The 23,460-nt window shown below is 51.1% G+C and overlaps 2 protein-coding genes across 3 annotated transcripts; one reads left to right on the top strand and one right to left on the bottom strand.

Moving 5' to 3' along the window:
• PLA2G6 (phospholipase A2 group VI) lies at positions 331 to 20,305 on the bottom strand. Of its 2 annotated transcripts, XM_021385129.1 has the most exons (16): positions 19,976 to 20,305; positions 19,504 to 19,719; positions 18,200 to 18,380; positions 16,039 to 16,226; positions 10,779 to 10,875; positions 9,687 to 9,869; positions 9,391 to 9,499; positions 8,666 to 8,815; positions 6,946 to 7,036; positions 6,173 to 6,336; positions 5,523 to 5,673; positions 5,214 to 5,350; positions 3,864 to 4,018; positions 2,932 to 3,099; positions 1,845 to 1,918; positions 331 to 1,541 (listed from the first exon to the last, which is right to left on the bottom strand). In XM_021385129.1, exons 1-16 carry the CDS (start codon positions 20,158 to 20,160, stop codon positions 1,400 to 1,402), a joined length of 2,391 nt encoding a protein of 796 aa, XP_021240804.1. In that variant the 5' UTR covers positions 20,161 to 20,305; the 3' UTR covers positions 331 to 1,399. The 2 variants fall into 2 exon arrangements, 1 of the variants encoding a protein (XP_021240804.1); XR_002434625.1 differs by lacking the exon at positions 3,864 to 4,018 and having other exon boundaries at positions 1,471 to 1,541.
• MAFF (MAF bZIP transcription factor F) lies at positions 20,435 to 23,457 on the top strand. Its single transcript, XM_021385194.1, has 3 exons — positions 20,435 to 20,648; positions 21,296 to 21,349; positions 21,730 to 23,457. The coding sequence occupies exons 2-3, from the start codon at positions 21,314 to 21,316 to the stop codon at positions 22,141 to 22,143; spliced, it is 450 nt and encodes a 149-aa protein (XP_021240869.1). The 5' UTR covers positions 20,435 to 20,648; positions 21,296 to 21,313; the 3' UTR covers positions 22,144 to 23,457.

Here is a 23,460-nt window from a genome sequence, read left to right as displayed (position 1 = left end):
TTTACAAAGGGGAAGAGAGCTTATCTTCTCTCCATCCTAAGATGTGGGAGCTGGTCCAAAGCCTCTGCACTGGCTGGAACTGATAAGCCCAATGAGTAATGCTGTGTTCTGTAATGTGTTCTGTAGGACAGCCAGCACACTTGCACCACACACGTGCTCCTGGGGCTGGCTTTGGACACAGATCATTCACCTCCCCAGCCCATACAAAGGGTATAGTTCTGTGTCTCAAGGAGCTCATTTTGTGATTTTCTACTTGTAAGAAATTCAGACTGCAACATCAGAACGCCTTTGGGGTTCTGAGGGATGCAAACAAGACAACCACAGACTGTGTTACAATGGAACCAAATTCAAGGCTCTCTTTATTTCAAGTCAAGTTAGGTTTTGTTCACAGTAGCAGTCCATTCACTCAAAAGCAAATGATTTAAGTTTTCAGTTTTTTAGGTTACTCCACAAAATTCCTCCCAGTGCATACACATCATTTATAAATATGCAAAATTTGCTGCAGAAATGCTTAGTGTAGAAGTCACAATGGGATTTCTAGAGGTAAAAAAAAGGTAAAAGATATCCAAACTGTCAGCATCTTTGGTGCAACCTGATGTCAGGTTCAGTTTCACACATTTCAGTTGCACATTAACAACAAAGAGAATCAATCCCTCTACCAAGCCAAGGCCATTATCTCTCATCTTGAGCTTGCCATGGACAAGATACAAGGTTTTCACATCTCAGTCCTTGAGTAGAGTATCACAGCAGGACAGGGGGCATTAAACAGTCCCAGGGGAGCTGCTCCCACCCTAGGTGGGGTCAGACCCCAAGCTGCCAGCCATCTCTGAGGGCAAAAGGGAAGGGCGTTAGAGAAGCCAACTGGCTCTTCCAATGTCAGTCATATTTTGCATCCATCTGCTGCAGAAGGCTGCAAATTTCTGCCCACCTCCAAGCCAAGTATGTTGATCAAAGACAAATCCCTTTCACCATCCTATACACTTTGAATCACCTTGTCCCAAGCACGGAAAAGAATCCTTGAAATTTTGTCTGGTATTGGGCTCTTGTGTGAGGTGGGAAGGTGTGTGGTGCTTTGTCAGTACTACACAGACTGCAGCTGGCTCAAGATAGGTGGGGATCTGGCTTCTGGGAAGGGCCGTATGGTCAGATAGCAGGGCAGCAAAACAAAGCACACTGCAGTGGAGATTAGCCTATAGTGAGACAGTGACTGTCAGTTTTACACAGCTGTCCTGGAATACACACGTACGTGCACCGCTGTTAAATATCACTAATTTCTAATTATTAGTAGTAGTAGCAGTCCCTTCCCCCACCTCAACATCTTGGTTCAGGGCAAATCCAAGCAGCTTCAGCATCTGTTGCTCCTTGCCTCTGGGATGCAGAAGGGACACTTCCAGGTCAGTCATCGGCACAGATACTGCACCAGCCGCTCCAGCTGCTCCCGCTGCTGGTAGATGTAGAGCTGGGTGTCCCAGAGGGCGTTCACCAGCACGCTGTCATTCACCTCGTCCAGCATCACATCTGTGTGCAGCTGAGGGCTGAGCCTGTGCACACCAAGACAATATCATCCTGAGTTGAACAGGGCAGGATGCACAGCCATAAAGGATCCTGTTTGCATCCTCCGAACCCCGGTAACAGACCCCAGATAAGGCATGCTCAGCGTATCGGCTCATACGCTGTGCTACGGCATCCTCCTTTGTATCACAGAAGGAGAAGGACTGGGGGCAGGAGTCCAGGTCTAGGCTGGCACACCCTTGGAGGGGACATGATTTGGGATGACACATGCCACAGCCAGGTCCTGGAGGCTAAAAATAGGTTTGTGCAGAGAGCGGAAAGGAAGCTCTTACCGGAAATATGGGATGTCCGTCATCTCACACCAGGCCCTGGCACGATCCACAGCTGGGCCATCTGCGTCAGTGCACTGCGGGAGAAACAGGCCCACAGTTAGAGCCTGACGGCAGCGCTACCCTCTCCCTGCTTCCAAGAGGCTCCCTGGCACCAAGCTGAACTGCACAAGCCTCAGAGGGAAAGGGAAAACCAGGAGCAAGTGCATCATGGATGGTGAAGATTAGGACTGAGAGTAAAGCGGCTTTGTTACAGCATTCCTGATCCTTAGGAATTTTACCCTAAAGATCCTCCTTCCATTACAGCACAGAGTGAATTCCCACAAGAAATCCCCAGGATTTCTCCTTGGGACTTCAGCTTTATCTCTTTCTCTTCCACAAGCCCAGTACCATCCTGTGACCATTGCAGGCCCTCTGTGCTATTGTGGGACTAAGAAAGAAAACACTGGGGGAGACACAGGGATCCCCCCAGGTATTTTCAGCCTTTAGAAAGCTAAAAAGAGATGAAGCACCAGAGTTAAGATTACAGTCAGAACCTCAATTCTGCTCCTTCTGACTTTCATTCACTTGGAGTGCATTCATGCACAACACCTAATGAGCTTCTTTCTGAAGTATGCAAAATTATATGCCTATTACACACTCCTAACCACAGCTATGAACTGCTACTTCTTATTAGTAACACTCCTACTTCTCTAGCACTTGCTAATTGTCCCAGTGGGAATCACAAAGCTGTTCTTAAGAAAAATTACTTGCTGTCATGCTGAAGCATGACTTTTTTTTTTTCCTTTTCGGTCCACATTGCTCAGACGATAATTCACGCTCCCTGGAAAGATTCCAAGTTTCACAAACTCACACCTGCAAATGTTCCTATGGGTCACTGACCACCATCCTGCCTTTACCTGCCCAAACAGGCAGGGAGGGATTCAGACCCGCTGCGCTCCCGCAGTTTTTATGCAACTCTTGAACTCTGGAGCTATTTCAAGGAAGTTCAGTTTTCTTTCAAAAGGAAGACACTGAAGACTGGAAACCTTTGCTCCCTCGCTGAGAGCAACCCCAGGGCTCTCCCTCTTTCCCTCCTCCCAGTACTCACACAATCCACCACCATCTTGCCGAGCTCCCTAGCCCCAAACACCGTCTTTGCCAGTTCCCAGGGGTTGCTGGGGCGGAAGACATCCACGGAGGACACCGGGACCTGTGGAGGCTTCCCTGTCCCCAGGGAGACCACCAACCCCAATTTTCTTACTTTCTGCCTCTGACCCTGTGGACAAAAAAAACACATACTTACTTGCAAGACCTGACAATTACGGCAGAACATGTATTTCACAGAAGTCTAGTGGATGATCTGAAAACCAAGGCGAAAGGCTCAGTAGCCTTTTCTCTCCTCCATTCTCTCACTTTATTACTGGCTGGTGAGATAGCTTTAATTTACACATCTTCAAAGGCAATGGTTACATCCTTCCGTGCCTTACAGCCCTGGTTTCATTCAAGCCCATGGGATCCCCACAGAGATGACCAGATGGCTGTGAAACAGTCCAACTCATTCAGTCACTTTGGGAACAAACAGCTCCTCTCTGCTACAGGGAGTGGTTACTGCCAGTAGTTACTCATCTTTCTGAGCAACTGGGCACACCACAGAAAGCATTCACTTGTCAGCTTTGCAGAGTGCCCTACCATTGCCTTCTCCGTTTGGGGAGGGCAGGAAAAGGCCCTGCAGAGCTGTGTCACAGGCCACTCTACCATCATCTGAATCATGTATGCTAAAAGCAGCAAGTGTATGTAAAGTCAGCCCCTATGTATAATTCCTGCCTCCCCACCTCAAACCTTTGCCAGAAAAAGCATTTCACCCATCAGCCAGCATTCCCTACACATATCCCTTTCCATACAGTATTTTCTAGGGTGCTGCAATGCTAACTTGTTTTTGCACTAGAGGGGCGTTCATTCCCAATCTCTCCTCCCCTTCGAGGGAGGCTCGGTGTAGTCAACGAAGCCCCAGTTACCGGTCAGGGCCAGGATTTCCCTCACCTTGTTGATCAGAGTCTTGTTGTACTCATGAATCTCTGCCATGGCATCAAGGGTGGGGTTGTTTGCTAGCAGCCCGCCATCCAAGAAGCGCCCTATCGGCCGGAAATAAGTGGGAGCTGCACCGCTGCAGCGAGCAGCACGCCATACCAATTGGTCTGGAGGGAGAAAAAGGAGCATGTGGGCCTCTTTCAGCAGCTTTTCTGCATGAAAAGAGCACTCCCCCTTCACCAGCACAAGGCAAATGAGGAAGGCCTGTAGGCCCAGAACACCCAGATAGTTGTGCCTTTCCTCCAAGAGCAAAGTTGGATTTGTCATTCATTTGATTTGCTGTTTATTGTTTTTTGTGGGTTTTTTTTAAACTTAAAAAGACCATACAATCATAGACTCATTAAGGTTGGAAAAGATCTCCAAGATCACCCAGTCCAACCTCCAGCCCATCCCCACCATGCCCACTGACCATGTCCCTCAGTGCCACATCCACACGGCTCTGGAACACCTCCAGGGACGGTGACTGCACCACCTCCCTGGGCAGCCTGTGCCAGTGCAGACCACTCTTTCTGAGATGAGATTTATCCCAGTGTGGTTCTTCCTCAAACATCAGTGCTGGAGGCTCCTCCTTTGAACGTCCCCCGGCACAACTTGAGGCCATTCCCTCTCATCCTGTCACTCATTAGCAGGGAGAAGAGGCTGATCCCCACCTTGCTACAACCTCCTTTCAGGCTGTTGTACCAAGCGATAAGGTCTCCCCTGAGCCTCCTCTTCTTGAGAGTAAACAATCCCAGTTCTCTCAGCTGTTCCTCATAAGACTTGTGTTCCAAAGATGTTCTCATCACTTTCATTGTATTTTGAGATGGGACAAATTCACTCTCTACTCACTGCTACCCTAATAGTGAACCAGTCCTGTTTGCTAAACAATGAAAGCAGCAAGATGGAGCAGGCTGCGTGGTTCAGTTACAAGGCTTCTCCATGTTACACTGTTCCTGGGAGCCCAAGGGAAGGTACACTGATTCAACGCAGGAGTCCTCTAGCAGACCCCTTCTTCAAAATCCTCTCTAGCCAGTCCGTGTTCATGGTACAAAAGAAGCCAATGGAAGAGGGGAGAGGAGAAAAGGGCACTATCACTAGGACCAAACTACCAAGTCAAGATCAGGAATAACCCATTGCTGGGACACCTCAATATTCAGAGTAACAGGGATCGTAGAATGGCTTGAGTTGGAAGGGACCTCAAAGATCATCTACTTCCAGCCCCCCTGCCATGGGCAGGGCTGCCAACCACTAAATCAGCCTCCTGTGTCTGAAGGATTCCCCCTCAACTACCAACCATCTAGACTGCTGCTTGCCAACATTTACCTTCGGGCTGAGTGAGCGGTTTGAAAGTCGCGGTTGTCTTGTATTGAGTGGAGATTTTTGTCTCAGGTACGGGGTAATTCCGGAAGAGGTGGAGCTCAGCTGGCTGTCGGTCACACAGTGTCCCAGTCACGATAACTCTGGGGGGGGAAGAAACAACACAGCAAAGATAAAATGGGAAAAAAAACACGTTTATGGCTTCAGTAGTCTGCACATCACGAGTCCTCCAGATCTGCTCAATGGAGATGCTGAGCATCTCTGCTGAGACAGCCTCCCAGAAAAGCAACCAGCACAGCCCCAAGCAGGACTTACTTGGGTTTCTGGACATCTGTCATTTTGGTGTTTTCCCCAAATTCCTTCTTCAAGAACTCATCCAGGGGCTCTGACTCGTAGGGCCGAGACCCCCGGAACACCATGTCCTTCATGCGGAAGTACAGGCAGCGCATGTAGTCCATGGACTTCCCTGAGGCAGGCAACAGCATCAGCGGGAGTATGAGGAGGAAGGGCAGGCAAACAAACAGCACATCAGAGCTTGGACTTCCCGGGACCAGAGGGTGAAGGGAAGTATCACTCCCAGCCCCATCCCTTTCCTAGGCTTCCTGCCATGTGCTTGGCCATCAGCAGCATGACTGGGAAGGGTGAAAGAGGAAAGGCAAAGTTGGAGCTTAGTTTCGTAGCGGTAAGTGCCAATCACCTAGCCATAAAACCAGGTTGGAGAGAGCAGGAAGAACAGAACATGGTATTCCATCACCTTCCCAAAATCCAGAAAGCTGCTCAATACCAACTGACATGAGAAGCAACTGCGAAACCAGGTTTCCCTTCACTGATGAACATCCCTCTTTAAGTAGGGACAGTGAATCTCCGCTAGGACTCCTAGAGAGGCAGTTCCCACCCCACACCCAGTCCCTCCCAGAAGAGTCCCACAGGAGTGAAAAAGGGTGAATTATTTGCACTATCCTCACCATGTACAATAGCCAAGGCCAAGATGCCCCCAGTGCTGGTCCCTGCGATCCAGTCAAAAATCTCACGGATGGGGCGGCCCGCAGCTTTTTCGATAGCCAGGAGAAGCTGGATGAGCACCAGGCCCCGGATGCCCCCTCCATCCAGACACAGGAGGCGGTCGCAGCTGGAGAGAGACACGGCTGACAGGAGCTGTGGGATGGCTCACAGATCTCTGGGCATGGCAAACTGGGCCAGTAACAAGAAAACCGCTCTGGGCAATCATAGAATGGCTTAAGTAATAGTATACAGTAATATTGCCTCACACAAAATGTGGACAGTCCTAAATTCCTGCTAGCAGCACCTCAGGGCCAACCCTACCTCTGCTGCGTGTAATGTGAGGTACAGACAGACAACAACAGGGCAGTGCACAAGTCAGCAAAGGAGCCGGGTGAGCATCAGGGCAGCAGCACATGGAGGTGGGGACATCACTAAGCCAGAACAGCATTTGGTGCCCAGCAGCAGAAGGGAGGGACAGCGCAGGGGCTTCACCTGCTGAGTTCAGGCTTTGCTGCAGCTCCAGGGCTGCAGGCAGAAGTAGAAGGTCCTTTATGGGAACGGAGATTTAAGGCAACAGGGTGGAGGGTGGGGGGTTCTGCCATAAACTGCAACAAAGGACACTAAATATAATGTCAGTTGGGGATGCCACACTCATGAGTGTGGGTGGGGAGGAATTCATGTACACAGCATTAACTTTCAATTGCACAGGAGTTGGAACAGAAACTTTCTCACTTACTTTCTCTCACCCTCTCTGGGTGAGTCCACGACATCTGGTGCCTTCAAGAACTGTCCAAGTGTCGCAGAAACATACAGAAGGTCCTTGTACCCTTGAGAGCCATGAACATTCAAGGGCAAAAAAAAAAAATTAGAAACCGCTTTGCCACCTGAACCCTCCGATGAGCACCTCAGAGGTATCAGTCAACCAAATCATACTTAATAAATAAGAAAGCTTTTAATCATTCTTCCCACTTTCTCTCTATACCCAGAAAGCTGATCACGATACACAAAACTCCCCACCCCACAGGTAAATCATTTCCAGAATATCCAACACCCTTCCCAGTTGAATAAAGCTTTCTGCAGGAAACGTAAGCCATCTTACCCATAACCAGAAGGTATCCCTTAAAATAAACTCCACACCAAAGAGGAGAAACCCCACGCTTCAGAACAGGCAGCTGGAGGTGTGCTGGCAGTGATAAAGGATTTGTAGAAGCAGATGATGAGCAGAATAAGTGAGAGAGAAGGTAGAGCCTAGCAGCTTGCCCACTATGCCGCTTACTGCAAGCCATAAGATCAAACCTAAAACTACTCCTGTGAGGTAACCTAAGCAGGAAGGCTCTGGGGACAGGGTGGCTTGTCATTACCCCTCATGTGATGTAAACCCAGGTCACCCTGGGTGCGGGGGACCAATCCAGCCTAGGTGAGAAGGCAGCCTGTGAAACCAAGAGAAGAAAGAACATGGGGAAGAGAGGTTAAATACTGCTGCCAGTGCCCAGGTTGGGAGGTAGTTGGATGACAGAGAACATGGTGAGGAGTTTCTTTGAAGGCCAGAGTCCAGTGCTGCAAAAGGGTCTTTTTCTGGCAGTCTATGAGAGCTGAAACTCTGTGGTCACCTTCACAAGGCCATGGTGAGAAGAGAGTCCCGGTGCCACCAGCCAGTGGTGACATGCTCCAGGGCCTGTGGGGGATTGACCCCTTGCCCTACTGGAAGGCCTTTGCAATGGAAACCACCAAGCTGAGAGGGAAAGCAGACCATAAGCAGCTGTCATTTCCCTGACACACAGTCAGAGCCGCCCTCCAAGCCAAGCCAACTCACCCCACCCACTGCCTGCTCCTGCTGCTTCTACTCAAGTTCTGTAGCTCCCTGGAGGAGGAAAGTTTGATCCACGGGCTTACCCACACTGCCTGGGTAGTACAGAGTACAGGCTATGACACAAACGTGTCCTATGTTTGGCTCCTCCTATGGAAGGAATAAACTCTGTGCCTAGGGTCGCTTATCCTCAGACTTCATCCCTTCCCTCTCCCAGCTACTAGCCCCCAGGGTCTGAACAAGCAACACACTGATATCCCAATGCACAACACGACATTGGGACGTCCTCAAAGCAAACTAGCAAGTGCTTCCACTTCTGACATGACCCAGTGGATAAAATGCATGCAAGCAAACAAGTCCTACACTTCTTCCAGGGGGGTGAGGGAAACAGCCTTCCCCTTCCTCTATACAGAGTTGCACTGTGTCAGGTCTATAAAACAAAAGTTTAGAGTAGCAGACTTCAAAGTACGCAAACAGGAAAGGCAGAGAAAACAAGAATCTGGATCCTGCAACAGCTGAATGAGGACAGACATCAGAAAGCGAGAGAGAGGAGACAGTTCCCAGAGCACAGGCTGTCCAAAGAACCAGATCTGAGAGCGCTGTGAAGCTAGAAAAAAGGAGAGTGAGGGAGGGTCAGGGAAGGCTTTACCTAAGCTGTTGAAGCTGCTCCGCAGGGAAGGCTGGCCTTCCAGGAAGGAGGCGGCAGATGGTGCCGGACTTTGGGAGTCGGGAATGGTTGGGAGGCAGCGTTCGGTCCCTACAGTTTGCAGCAGGTCTAAGAGCACTTTCCGGTTCGCACCTTAGGTGATGTGGGGGGAGTCACAGATCGGAAAGAGAATCAGTGCACGCACACATCGGGGGCTCTGCCAAATTCACAGCACCCTCATAAAACCTCTGGGATGACCCAGGGAAAGCGTGTCCTGGATCCCTCTGCCTTATCACCAGGCAGCAGGGTCTGTGCACGGAAGGTGTGCCCAATGCTGTGCAGCTTCAAGGGTACGCCACACGCTTCTTGCTGTGGAAGAACAGCCCATGTCTGCTTATGCCCAGGCTGTTCAGTCACACTGTCATCCTGCCGTGAGCCTGCAGTGCCCAGCACCATGGTTTGAAGAGAGGGTGTGCGTGCCAGCTTTTTCTCTTGCTTCTCTGTCTCAGAGGAGAAACTGATCAAAGACTATTAATATGAAGTCTATGCCACTAGCTCAGCAAGTGCCAGCAACTAGAAGCTGGGAGAGCATCTTGGGAGAAGTGTTGCCTATGCTTGGCCTGTTTTCACCTCTCCAAGACACTGTTTTGGCCAAGACACTTGTTTAGCCAAGAAGGGGAGACAGAACGCTGGGTTCATTCTGTAGAGCTGCTCAGATTCTCCCTCACCTTTGCTGTTCCTGGCTGCCAGCAGCCCTGGCGTCTCCCCAAAATCATTAGGGATCTCAACATCTCCTCCAAACACAACAATTGCTTTGATCATATCCAGGTGGTCATGCTAGAAGATAAGAGAAAGCCCAGTCAAAAGCCATGCTGACCTCAGCTACATCTCTCATTCCCTCCCTCCTCTTTTCATTAGCCAAAGCACACACAAGGAAACTGCCCCATGAAGCACAACAGCCAACATTTCAAAGCCTTTGCCTCAGCACTTCAGGAAAATGACTTTCTCTCTGCAAAAACCTCACCTTCATGGCCAGATGCAGCGGTGTGTTGCCATCCTGGCCCTTGGCATTGGTGTTGGCCCCGTGTGTCAGCAGTACCATGGCACAGTCAAAACGACCTCTCTTGACTGCAATGTGCAGGGCCATGTCAGCTGTCCGGCTGGTCAGGTTCACCTCAGAGCCATACTTAAGCAGCAGCTGCGTCATCTGTGCCCAAGCATGCACGTGCCATGTGAAGAAAAGAGAAAACAGTCATGAAGACAACTCACACAAGCCAAGGACAAGTCTCACGGACAAGCAGGGCAGGTGAAGAGCAGCAAGCCTTAGCCTGGGCATGGAACTAGCTGGTGGTGTCACCTTCTGCTACAGCTTCTGGATGTTTGGGGTCTTATCTGTAAGTGTAACAACTGGCTGAGATCAATTGAGAAAAACAACCCTTACCCAGGCCAGAATCCTTGCAGATTGCTTTTTGATCTCCTCTCTGTAAGCTGAACATAATCATCCTGCTGAAAACCTCTTCGGGACACTTCTGAGAAGGATGTGATATTGCAGGAGGGAAAACAGTCCTTCCATTTGAATGCCCTCTGCTTGAAACAAGCTCTCAGAGGTGCATCAGCATAGCACATCACAACACTGATCTGGTTATCTCCGGCAGAAGATGACTGCAATATACATGCCACCACCTGGTGCCCACCTCACACTCCCCTCGCAGTTTTTAAAGCATCAATCTGTTTCCTTCAGTGAAACTGGCAGGTAATGAGACAAGAGCTCCCCCCAGGGGTAACCGTGCTTCAGTGACAGTGGTGCAATTTCTCCCCAGCCAAAAGCGAAAAGGGACAAGCTGGCAGTTTCACCACCAAGGTGGAATTACTAGAACAAGGACACCAGTCTTTTTTTGTACTGCAAGTCTCCACTGCTCCCTGCAGCAAACAGCACTGATCAGCAGAGGGCAAACAGAATCAAACAGCCTCAACCACCTCAACAGCAGGGCTGTCTTGCGGGCAGCTTACTGGGCTCCAACACAAATACCCAGTGAAGAGCCAAGTCGGCAGCAAGAGGAATTAACCAGACACTGGGTGGCAGCACAGGCTCTCGCCATGGACTGTCTCTATTTACCTCTGCCTTCTTTGCCCAGTGCAGTGGGACGGCGTCATGGCGCGGGTCCCTGGAGTGGACCTGGCTGGCATCCACCTCGAGGATGGCCTGGGCACACCTGGAAATGACAAGATGAAGGGATGGGTGTCTGCCGTCTCAGTACAAGATCTCATTCACATCAGCACCTGCCTCCGGCACAGAGCCCTTCAGGAAGCCCTTCAGCAGCAGCTGGCTGCAGCACCTGCAAGTTCCTCAGCTGCAAAGCGGTTTTATTTTGCTGTCTTTAGAAAGGAAGGGAGAAACAGGAAGCATACAAGCAGCACAGTGTTCAGAGACTGCATAATCCCTTCCCAGTTCCAAGCTGGGAGCAACACCTGGGTGCTTCCTCAATATAGGAATATGTTATTTCTGGAAAATCTGAAGACCTGAAGGGAAGTTCTTGCCCTCTCTCATCCCTCTCCTCACAGAAACTTGGGGATAAAACTGAAACAGTTCAATATATGCTGAAATTACAAATCTACTTGCCTAGGAGATAAAAGAAATCACACCTATTGTGACGAGACTAGTGTTCAGTGCCTGAAAAAGTCCACTCTGAAACAATGCCAAACAAGCTGTAAAAGAGATGAAGACCCACTGCAAAATAAGAGACCCTTGTGAAGGTCTCTCTAACATTGGAAAGCAGTTTTCAAATTGCTGAAAAATCAGCTGGCAGCAGTTATTACTAGAAGTCCTACTTGCAGGACTGGGACACCATGAAAACAAGCAGTACAAAGCACATACTAAGAGAATTAAATTTACCCATGAAAAAGAGAACAGGGAGTAAGTATCATGTCTTTTGATTCAGGTTCAAAGTGTGTTAATTAAGGGTCAAGAGTGGCCCACAAGAGACATGAAGAACTAGGCTTTGGAATGAAAGCTTATTAGGATCAAAGCACTCAAGGACAGAGGTACAACAAATTAATAAGATTTTAAGCATTGGTAAGTCATCTTCTCACAGCTGACTCTGAGAGAAAGGAGCTCACAAACTCTTTTTTTTTGTGTGTGTACATGTCCTTCTCTTGATATCTGATACAGACTGTAAACATGCCCAAGTGAACCTGCAGATGGGAACACGTAAAGCCTGGAGAATAGAAATGCAGGGAAAAAATGAAGGCACAGATATGGGAAAAGGGAGGTTTCAGCTTCACAAGTTTCCACTCTTACTATGAAGCTTTCGTGGGATGTCGAGGAATGGGATGGAAGTATCTGGAGTGAGTTCTTGGACTCCAAGATTGAATTTGAGCCAGAAGGCAGGGAGGTGGTGGAAGCACAACCCCTCAAATCAGTGCAGGAGCTAGCAGACAGAGGGGTACAGATCACATGCACTTATACCCTGAAAGAGTTAAAGAAATGACAGAGAGTGGCAACAGAGTGGGGAAGGCGTGGGGTTTTGTGACCTCAGGGTAGCGGCACTGCATCTATCTACATATTAATGAGTGAAGAAGATCTATGAAGTCCTATAGGCCACGATGATATGAGATATGAGAATATGCTCAACTACAAGATATCAGGGATTCCGATGGGCAGGCTATTACTGCATCTCTGCTACATCAAATGTTGTGTGCAGCAGCTTTAACAGCATTTGCGAATCTTGCCAAATCACTGTCATCCCTCAATTGGTGTATAATGGAAGAAGGCATTAGTCTAGTGCGGCAGATGGGGACGGCTCATGCATTAATTACAGGAGCCAATCTGGACAGGGCAGTCACGAGAGCTACTGGTAATGCAGGCACCCTAGCAACACCTTGAAGGAAGTTGAGGTCGTAATTTCAGGACCATCTTTGTGGGTGGTGAATAAAGGAAAGCCAGCAAAACCACAAGGAGTTTCCTCGTGGGTGATGAGGAAACACATGTGAAACGACCTTGTGCAAGCCGGTGTCCCACAAGAAACAGACAGGATCACAACATCTGAAACGTTTTGCCAATGGCAAGACAGCACCTACAGAAAAAAATCATCCCTCTCCACCACACCTGCCACCTCAAGGCAAGGCACTACCAAGCAAATGCCAGCACAACAGGAGCCAAGGTTTGGCAGGTCTCCCACACTGCCACCACCGTGGCCTGTTACTGCGAGGGGGACAGATGCCCCAATGTTCCTTCAGTTATTAAGCGGCAGATTTGTGTGTCAGCTCTGGTGGATACTGGAGCTGAAGCTATTGTACTACCTAGCAATATTAATGGTAAAGAGGCCAAAATAAATGGGGAGAAATTTCTGAGTTAAGGTTTTGCCTTTACAGTGGTGATCTGTTGATGCAAAGAAAACACAGGGCTCTAGTACTACCATGTAACTCTGGGGAACAGTTTGGTATGGACACATTAGAAAACACCAAAGTACAGCAAACAGTCCAGCAACTTCCTGTACCAACCACAGTAAAACAGCTGCAGACTCTGCTGGGACTCTTCAGGTATTTGGAGAACTTTTGGTCCCCATCTGGCAGTATTGATGCGCGCTCTGCAGAAATTGACTGGGAAGAAAGTCGTTTGGCAGTGGACCAAGGAACAAGAAGAAGCCTTTGATGGCCGCAAAAGTGCTCTGATTGAGCACGCACCATCAGACACTCATAGACAAGGAGATACACTTGAATTGGAAGTAACTATTCTAGATGGTACAGTCTGGTGGGAATTGTGGCAAATGCCTGGGACAAAAAGTCAGAAAGGAGATTCCCCCTTTCTCCTGTGGAGGAAGCTCCCCTTTATGACCGGTTAATAGAAGAGCATAAAATGATGCCTGGTTTACCAGTGGAATAGCAACTGGCTAAAGACAATGGAGAGCAGTTGCATACGCTCCATTCCCAGGAATTCTACTGGGGCAAACAGGTGTACAGGTATCTAATCCATGGGCTGGACTGATTGCAGCATGCCTGGCCAACCTGGGAGGGAAGGCACATTGTTTCTATGCTGACAGCTGGGTCGCATACAAAAACCTCACAATGTGGGTACCGAGCTGGGCCCAAGAAGATTGCTAAGTACAAAAATACCCAGCATGGGGGGGGGAGGGGGGGGCAAATATAGAGGGACAAATTTGGAAACATATACAAGAATATCCTTTAAAGGTAAAGCACATCTCGTTCCATCAAAAAGATGCAAAATAACAGGGAAGTAGATGATACGACCTCTTCTAAAGTACATGCTCACGCTACAGATGTTCACATTGCTTGTGGATGTTGATCAGCTCATTTGTGCTTGCATGGGACACAGCTCACAATCGAACCCCTTTGCCATTACACATGTACGAGGCATGAGCACATAACTGTACTATTTGTATGCAGATACACTTAAGGGCCTTGTATAGACCCCATGGAAAAATAAAAGAGGGTCAGTGGGCTTTGAATACCTGGCAGGTTGATTACATTGTCTCACTGTCCCCGCTGATGGGGTGTTGATATATATTCACTGTGGTGGATACAGCATTGGGACAGTTCTTTGTTAAACCCAACAAATCCACTGATTAACAGAGCACAACTGAAGCATTAGAACAACTCAGTCATCAACATGAACCTCCTCACCAAACACAAAGTGACCAAGGAACACACTTTAGCGGACATAATGTCCAAGACTGGTCTAAAGGGCTAGGAATACATTGAATATTCCCCATTGCCCACCATCCTCAAAAGCTAAAGGCTTAACTGAAAGGATGAATAAGATGTTGAAAGAACAATTTAAAATGTTAAACAGTACTTAAATGTCACAACACTGAGTTTACATCTTATTAAAGCTTTTTTTTTTCCTGGTGAAACAACTGAAATATTCATAATCAAACACCCTATGATCATTATCACAACACCTCCAATACAAAACATAGTGAAGACTTAAATTCTCCCAGATGTTATCTCTCACAATCTACTAACCACAGGGGAAATAGAATTGTTTACACTGATGAACTGTGTGGTGAGATCATAATAGGCTACAGCCTATGAATCTAGACGTGACAATTCATATAATAACCTGAGAGTGCGTTACAGCTCTGTACTCCAACTTCTCCCCTTACTCTACGCCCTCTGTTCATATCAGATTCTTAAATTTCTGTACCCCAGGTACCTTCAACAAATACCTGTGCCTCACCTAGGGAAGACAGCACTGGAATTACGCTATTGGTGTCATGAACATCGAGCCGAAGTTCAATCTGAAAAAGTGCAAGCCTGTGTGAGCGATTGCCCCCATCTCAGGTTACCAAGCCTGGAGTAATATTAGCTGAAGGACCTAGAGCAATGGCATGTGGATTACTGGAAGGAGATGACACTCCTATTTTCAAAGCATTTACCATGCTTTGGAGTCTTGTTCTACAAGCACACACAGTTTCTGCAAGATCAATATGTAAATACTTGGGTTTGGTTGGCCTTCAGTGGAACCAACTCCTCACTGTTATTCTTTCTGAGTATCAAATATAGAGCACCTGGCACGTGTCCTTCCACAAGTTTTAAACTGAACAAAGGTAATTGCTGCCTTAAATTTGGAAGTAACTGCTGTAGGCCAAGGAACCTTACAACACCAACTAGTGACGAACTACCTCCTTCAGCATCAGAAACACTGCTCTGAGTTTGAAAGCACACGCTGCCTCAACATAACCAATGAATTAACTAGCGGGAAGCACATTCAACATCTTCAGAACTTAATTAACAATCTACTGATGGCTAGCTGAGGGACTTAATTTCCTGACAGGAGGAATAGGACACCTAACTCAGAACATGGTATGTTTATATATTTTCCTGTACTTTTTGTTACATGCCTCTGTAAATCACCCTGTCCAACACTGCCAGCCCCAGCAGCAGCAGTCACTTGAGAGAAAGGGGAGGAATAAGTTAAGAGCAGAAGACTGGATGAGAACAGAAGATTGCTGAGGAGGATTGTAAATAAAAGTGACCTTGCAGATAGGAAAACGTAGAGCATGGAGAGTAGCAGTGTAGGAAAACACATCTAGCATACTCATTGCTGCTTGTCCTCTGAGTGTCTGACATCTGTATGGAGACAGCACAGATATTAGGTGGACTTGGAAGCACTCTATTGAATGTGCTTGTGCTCCTGCCTTGGTGCAGAGCGGATTAGGGCAGTGAGGATCAAAGTACAGTGGTAAACCCTTGGTAAACAAGTCTACAACTCTCTAGCATGGACCAAGCTCAGCAGTGCCCGTATCCCTGCTTGTGTGCCTCTGCCTGCTTGCTGCCTAAAGGATCCCACAGTTGGTGAGGTAATGGTGTGTGGTTGTTCCTGCTGCGTACCTGCACTGACTCACACAGTTACTTACCCCTTCTGGGAGTACTTCAGAGCTGCGTGGATGGGGTAGCCCACCGTCCCCATGACATTGCAGCTGGCACGGCACTTCAGCAGAGAGCGAACCATGTCCTCTTTGCCCAGCTGACAAGCAAGATACAGAGGGGTCAGCCCTTCGTGGCTCAGGTGGTTCACGCCAACAGTCGGGGTTCTGCTCAGGAGCTGGGAAGAGCAGGAAATAAGTAAAACGAAGACAGACAGACATGCAAGAGCACCATCTCTCTCCCTGAGCTCCAAGGAGAGACTCCGTAGCACAGGGTTCCCCACAATGCTACAACCTGTCCAGCTTCCAAGGCAGTAACACAACAACTGAAGCACTCCTGAAGGCGTGCTCTCAGCAGACATTTCTCCTGGTCCACATTCACCTGAGAACCATGAACCTCAACCAAGAAGGGCTCACACAGACTTCAGCAGCTGCGTTAACACAGCCCCGTAGACTCAGCTGCAGAACAGTAACTTGGCCCAACTAAATGACAGCACTCGCTGGAACCAGCAGCTTCTTTCAGCAGCTACCACAGCCAGCCAGCAGGCAGGAGCTCATCCTTCCCTGCAGTTCCACCATTGCTTTCAGGTACAAACGTGACTCCGTTTAAAATACACATGGAGGGATGCTGAAGGAATTCTCCTCTTCAACCTGTAAACTTCAGACCTGTTGCATGCTAACTGGTTGCCCTGGTTCTCATAGTTATTTTTTTTCCATAGCAGCTGATGCAGCGCTACGTTTCGGATTTGTAATGAAAACTGCTGATAACATAACACAACAATGTTTTAGTTGTTGCCAAGCAGTGCTCACAGAGAATCAAGATTTTTTTTCTGTTTCTCAAGCTGCATGCAAGTGAGGCTGCAGTTGCACAAGGCACTGGGAGGGGACACAGCCAGCACAGCTGACCCCAGCTGACCATTCCATCCCATATGAAGTTGTGCCCAGCAAAGAAACTGGGGGAGTGGGCTGGGGAAGCTTCTGTTGCTCAGGGAGTGGCTGGCAGTAAGCAATTGTGTTTTGCATCACTTGTTACCCTCCCTCCCCCATTTCCTTTGTTCTTTCTTATTAAATTGCCTTTTTTCTCAGCCCACAGGTTTTTCACCCTTCTGATTCTCTCCCCATCCACAGAGCTGGGGGAGGACTGAGGAGTGAGTGGCTGTGTGATGCTGTGCTGCTTATACAGGTTAAGCCACCACACCGGTTTGCGACACAAAACTACCCCACTACCATACTGTGGGAACCTTGAAAAACCCAGTGTATACAAGAAAAGCAGGAATTTAGTTTATTTTCCTTGGTTTAGCAAGGAATCGAAAGAGAAACAAGCTCAAGATAGCTCAGAACCAAAAGTATTTCTTTAACAAGCTGAGTTGCCACCACCAGAGACATACAGGAAGAAGACATTTTTCTAACACAAAGGTCCTAACTGTCCTGCTCCACAGTGTGGCAAACACTGATTTTTCATCATCCCTCCACCACCACACATTAGGAAATCTCTCCATTGTCTGGCAGGCAGCAGGAGAGCTATCACAAGAGGTATTGGGCAAACACAGCTGGTGCAGCTGCAGGCAAGGGCCTGTCTGACACCCAGTCTGGAACAGACCTGAGGAGCAAAGCGGAAAGGAACCCGCAGCCTTGCAAACCCAGTCACTCTGCCTCGAGGCTCTGATCATGTTGCCAGAACTGCTCAGTTCCAACAGGTTCTTCAGGCTCAGGAAAGCCAGGGCAGCTCCAAACTAGCCCTCAGTTTGCAGGCACATACACCCCTAGTAGCCTAAAGGCCCTTTTTGGAGTGCTCTAAACAAGCTAAAAGCCCTGTTTGGAGGGAAGCTGAAGGGACAGCCAAAGGCCTGAGGAAAATCAGGATTAAGGCTTGAAGCAAATGCCAAAGGATACTTTCTGAAGAAACCGCTGCTTTACAACCCTGTTCCACTGCAGGGTGGAACTTGGAACCTGCTTATGGGAAACTGCACCAGTAAGTAGGGAGGAGGAAAGGGGCTGAAACCAGGTTCAGGCATTCCCATGATGCTGCAGCAGTGCTAGCTGCCATTCATTTCCCCAGACTGCAGCCCTTGGCTATCATCCTCTCTCCCTCTCGTAGCATAGAGAGAAAAAGTTCCAGTTCCCCTTCTCCCAGCTTTGAGACTGCTCCCACCTCAATGATATAGGGGTTGCTTCCTCGCACAGCATAGTGGAAAACTGTCTCTCCTTTCCTGTCTGTAATGTCTGCTCGCGCGTGGCACTCCAGCAGTTCCTGCAGGCAGGCCATGTCTCCTTTGCGGCACGCCAGGTGCAGTGGGGTGCAGCCATCCTCACTCTCCGTACTATTCACGCAGCTGTAAGAGAAGACACAACGTCACAACATGGAAAGGCTGCGAAGACGATGACACACATCTGCCCTGGGAGGTGATTCAAAGGCACCTTGTATGTCTACAATATGTCCAGCAGGTACAAACCATTCAGTTCCTGAAAGCCTAGCCTCTTGTCAGGGAAGGAGTGCAGGGAAGTGCCACCAAGCAGTCCCAGCCCTACCACGGACCCTCCTCCTGACACACAGCACCTTCCTCTGCCCACATCCAAAGGCAGTTCTGTCTGCCCACATGAAGAGAGGATAGAGATGGCAGTCAGCGACCAAGCAGAGATGCTGCGATCAGTCTCTTGATGCACTAGCTCCTTGCTGGTTTCCTCTACCCTATATGAACGTTCCTACAGAAAGACAATGACAGTTTGCGACCAAAACCCATTTCCTCTCTTGCAGTCTATAGTGAGCCACACTCCCTCTCTGAAAAACAGGTCCACAAGGTGTGTCAGCCTTCAGCAAAACAGTTCAGTCCTTCTCAGGCTTGTTTAGCCTGGAGAATAGAAGGCTCTGGAGAAATCTCACTGCAGCCTTCCAGAACTTTAAGGGAGTTTACAAACAGGAGGGGAACTGACTTTTTACACAGTCTGATGGTGATAGGACAAAGGGGAATAACTTTAAAAGACAGGAAATTTAGGTTAGATATTAGGAAGAAACTCTTTACTCAGAGGGTGGTGAGGCCATGGCACAGGCTGCCCAGAGAGCTGGGGGTACCCCATCCCTGGAGGCGCTCAAGACCAGGTTGGATGGGGCCCTGAGCAGCCTGGTCTAGTGGTTGGCAAGCCTGCCCACAGCAGAGGCATTGAAACTAGATGATCTTTAAGGTCCTTTTCAACCCAGGCCATTCCGCGATTCAGTGATTCTGTGATCCAGAGCAGGTTCAAAGACTGCCAACAAGCTTACACAAAGACCATGGGATGCACATCAGTCATTCATGCAAGGCCTACCAAGGCCTGCACTGTTACACTATGTCATTACAATAACTGCAGGCATTAAGATCCCCACAGAAGCAGCCCACACTGCTTTGGTACAGCAAACCAGGACACCTCAACACAGCCCAAACAACACCAGGCCCACAGGAGACTGCTCTGCACCCTCACCTGAGTACACGGTTGTGTCGGAAGGTCTCATGCAGGCCAACCTCCACCACGATGTGCGCCGAGGACCAGCTGGGGTGGTTGCGGATGCAGTCGCAGAGCTGCTGCAGAACCTCCAGAGACAGGGGCTGGGCTGAGCTCTCATAGAACGGCCGCAGGTGGCTGGCGTAGTGCTCAAAGCGCTCCAGGGCTTCCGCTTCATTGTCGAGGTGGAAGAGCCTGGAGGAGAGGCAAAAGGGAGAGGTAAAAAAAGAATCGTTAAGGGTTGAAAGACCTCTAAGATCACCCCGTTCAACCGCCAGCCCATCCCCACCATGCCCCCTGACCACGTCCTCAGTGCCACATCCACACAGTTCTAGGACACCTCCAGGGACAGTGACTGCACCACCTCCCTGGGCAGCCTGTGCCAGTGCAGCACCGTTCTATCAGGCCTCGTTCCAGGCCCTGGGCAGACATCCGAGGGCGCAGCACTTACCGGACGGCCACCCCCGGGCTCTGGGGGTTGAGCAGCACGCCGTCCCAGCAGCGGCCGTTCCCGTACAGCCGCACCCGGCCGTCCTCCCGCAGGCGGCCCTGCCCCGAGTACTCGGCGATGGGCACCTCCTTCACGCGGTACGGGTTGCCGAACGCCTGGCTCAGGAGCCTCCCGAGGAACTGCATCGCACAAAGCTCCCCGGCTCGACCTTGCGAGAGAGAACCGAGGACTGACAGCCTGGAGCTGGCTCTTTTGGTTTCTGTATCGGCTTCCCCACAGCGCCCGCGGGGCCTGAGGCGACCCAAGCGCCGCAGGCCCCGCCGCCCGCACTGCCCCAGAGCGGACCAATCAGCTGCGCCGCTCCTGGGGAGGGGCCAATGGGGAGGGGTAAATGGGCCGCCATCCCAGAGAAGGGAGGTGGAGAGTTGAAGGGAGGAGCCGTGAGCCGCCATCTTTGAAAAGGGCGGAGAGAGCGGGGCGGGGCTGGACCCCTGGGGGGCGGGGCGAGGCGAGGCGAGGGAAAGGTGACGTCACCGCATGACTGTGTTTTTATGAATGAAAGGAATCCGCGGGTGAGTAATCGCGCGGAGCTCGGGTTGGAGCGCAACGAGCCCGCTTCGCCGCACCCCTCCCGCGCAACTCAACGCAGAGCCGCGACACTGCGCGGCCTCCGGTAAGTGCCCAGCGGGGCCGGGGGGGGGGGTCGGGAGCCTCCGGAGTAGGGCGGGCAGTGGGAGCTCGGGGATCGCGTCTCACCCTCGGCCCTGATTGCATCAGCTCGGCTCCTCCCGTGCTTCGCCCCCTCCGGCACTTTGCCGGGGGGGGGGGGTTGGTCCGGAGTTGGGGCCGCTTCGGGCACTGGGCCCTCTCCTCCTCCCGTAATGGCGGAGGAGAGAAAATATCACCCCTCCGCCTCTGTCCCTAGCTAAATAAATAAAGAAATAAAAGCGGCGGCCGAGGGGTACAGAAGGGGTAGGTGGCTCTAACCCCCCCCGCCCCCCCCGGCGCTGCTGAATCACGGTGAGACGGCGCCCGCTCGCCCGTCCCCGCGACGTGGCCGCGGCCCCCACCCCTTCGACCCCACCGCGGGGCCCGGGCCGGCCCCCCCGCCCCGCGCTGCCCTCCCCCGACGGGGCTCCCCCCGGCCCCCATGGCACAGCGCCCCCGGAAGGGGCGGGAGGGCTTTCCCCCGTTGTTATGGTTGCGTGCCACTATTATGGGCTTCGTATAAAGGAGTGAGGTGGAGCTGGGCGGGGATCGCCATCACCCTCCGTGCCCCCGTGCTGGCACTCACCCGCTCTTCTCTTGGGCATTTAATAGGCCCGGTACGGGGCGACCATGGCTGCAGATGGGCTGTCCAGCAAGGCACTAAAGGTGAGCACTGGGGAAAATGAGGGATGGTAGGGGTTCAGCAACGGGGTATGGAGTCAGGAGGTCCAGAATCAGGGAGTCCAGCACTGGGGTTGGCATCAGGAGAAGTCCAGCATGAGGGATAAGCATTGGCGAGATCCAGCATGGGGAGCTGGCACTAGGGATTCCAGTATGAAGGACTGGCTTTGAGGTCCAGCATGGGGGACTGGCACAGGGGAGGTCCAGCATGGGGGACTGGCACAGGGGAGGTCCAGCGTGGGGGATTAGCCTTGGGGTCCGGCACTGGGGATTGGTGCTGGGGAGGTTCAGCGCTGATGATTGGCATTTGGAGGTCCGGCACTGGGGATTGGCATTGGGATCTCACCTGCTCCTCCACGCAACAGGTGAAGCGGGAGCTCGGGGAGAACACGCCGCTGCTGTCGGATGAGGAGCTAATGGGGCTGTCAGTGCGGGAGCTCAACCACCACCTGCGGGGCCTTTCCAAGGAGGAGGTGGCGAGGCTGAAGCAGCGGCGACGGACGCTGAAGAACCGGGGCTATGCTGCCAGCTGCCGGGTGAAGCGCGTCTGCCAGAAGGAAGAGCTGCAGAAGCAGAAGATGGAGCTGGAGTGGGAGGTGGACAAGCTGGCCCGGGAGAATGCCGCCATGCGCCTGGAGCTCGACACCCTCCGTGGCAAGTACGAGGCCCTGCAGGGCTTTGCCCGCACTGTGGCTGCCCACGGGCCACCTGCCAAGGTGGCCACCGCCAGCGTCATCACCATCGTCAAGTCCGGTGCCAACCAGGCCGCCTACTCCTAGTGCTGGCCCCATCCCTCGGCCGGGCACGTTCCCCCCCAGGGCGCCTTCCCCTACACACCGACTTGAGGCTCCCCTTCGCTGGGAGCTGCGCCCCAAATCCTCCCCTTGGGTCCCCAGACCTCCTCTTGTAGGGAGGGCTGCCACCATGTGTGTGCCGGGTGGGACAGCACCCTATTGGAGATCCCGTGGGGGAAGCCCAAAGCCCGGCACTGCCCCGTGGTCCCATCCCTTGCTGCATCGGTGGGTGCGTGCAGGAGGGGATGAGTCCATGTGAATGGATGGAGGCAGGGAAACATCCCACAGCTCCAAGCTGGCAGGAAAACACAGTGCGCCCCATTTTTTTGGGAGAGCTGAGCGCATGGCAGGCGCTCCCAGGAGCATGTGTCAGAGAGGGAAATGGGGAGAGAGTTTTTGCAGAAGGATGAGGATGAATGGGGTCAGCATTGGACCCTCGAAAAGAGGAGGAGATGGCGAGAGAAGGTGCAGGTTGGAGGAGGACAGAAAGTGGCTGCAGGTTGGGGTGAGCGGGATGGCGTAGCACTGTGACAGCGGTGGAAGGGGACACTTGGGCAGGGGAGACCTGGGGGCGTTGAGAAAAATGGGAGACATGGAGGGGCTGTTTTCTCCCCATTGTGCACATCCTTCACGCCTCTTCATGACCTGAGTGGGACACTCCGCCTGACCGGGTGCCTGGAACACAGAGGCAGCGGCAGGAAGGAAGTGGAGGCAGCTGGAGCGTAGATAACTGCTGTTTTGCTGCACACAACCCCGCTTGGATGGCCCCGCCAAGCCCCGTGCTCCCATGCACCCCGCTGGCTCCAGGGCTGAGGTTGTGCAAAGCAAGGAGGCAGAGGGGTGTGGAGGTGCGGGAGGTGTGGAGGGCAGAGCATCCCCCTCCTGGGAGCTACCTAGCGGGCAGCTGCTTCTCCCTTGGGTTTTCCTCCAGCTTGGACACCAGCACAGAGAGGTCTGGGCATCGCCACGCCAGCCGCCCTCGGCTGCAGCCTCCGTCCCAACCCAGAGAGGTGCCCGCCCAGAGGGCACCGTGTTAGCGTCCCCTCGGTCCCACCCCCCCTGGGTTTATTTATTGCACGAACCTAAGTTATTTTCACGTCCTCTTTGCCATTCCGCCTCTCGGCACAGCCAGGATGTTGGTACAGAGCCGTACTTTATATTTTATATATGCAAATCACATTTTATCTTATATAGAGCAAAAAAAAAAATACTATTTATTTTCTGACTTACAGTATGTGTCCTACCTGACTCCTCTGTATTTTGTAGACTTTACAAATAAAGCGAGTTCTTCTGTTGTTTTTT

This window comes from Numida meleagris, chromosome 1, assembly GCF_002078875.1.
Source record: "Numida meleagris isolate 19003 breed g44 Domestic line chromosome 1, NumMel1.0, whole genome shotgun sequence".
Classification (NCBI taxonomy): Eukaryota; Metazoa; Chordata; class Aves; order Galliformes; family Numididae; genus Numida; species Numida meleagris.
This window is presented reverse-complemented; position numbering and strand designations above follow the sequence as displayed.

Bases quoted from the DNA above. Each gene is read 5' to 3' on its own strand.
- MAFF (XM_021385194.1), top strand. From the start codon at position 21,314: ATGGCTGCAGATGGGCTGTCCAGCAAGGCACTAAAG. The intron at 21,350-21,729 runs GTGAGCACTGGG...TCCACGCAACAG, and splicing joins TGTCCAGCAAGGCACTAAAG to GTGAAGCGGGAGCTCGGGGA.
- PLA2G6 (XM_021385129.1), bottom strand. From the start codon at position 20,160: ATGCAGTTCCTCGGGAGGCTCCTGAGCCAGGCGTTCGGCAACCCGTAC. The intron at 19,720-19,975 runs GTAAGTGCTGCG...CCTCTCCTCCAG, and splicing joins AGCCCGGGGGTGGCCGTCCG to GCTCTTCCACCTCGACAATG. The intron at 7,037-8,665 runs GTAAAGCCTTCC...ATGGCTCTCAAG, and splicing joins GAGCAGCTTCAACAGCTTAG to GGTACAAGGACCTTCTGTAT.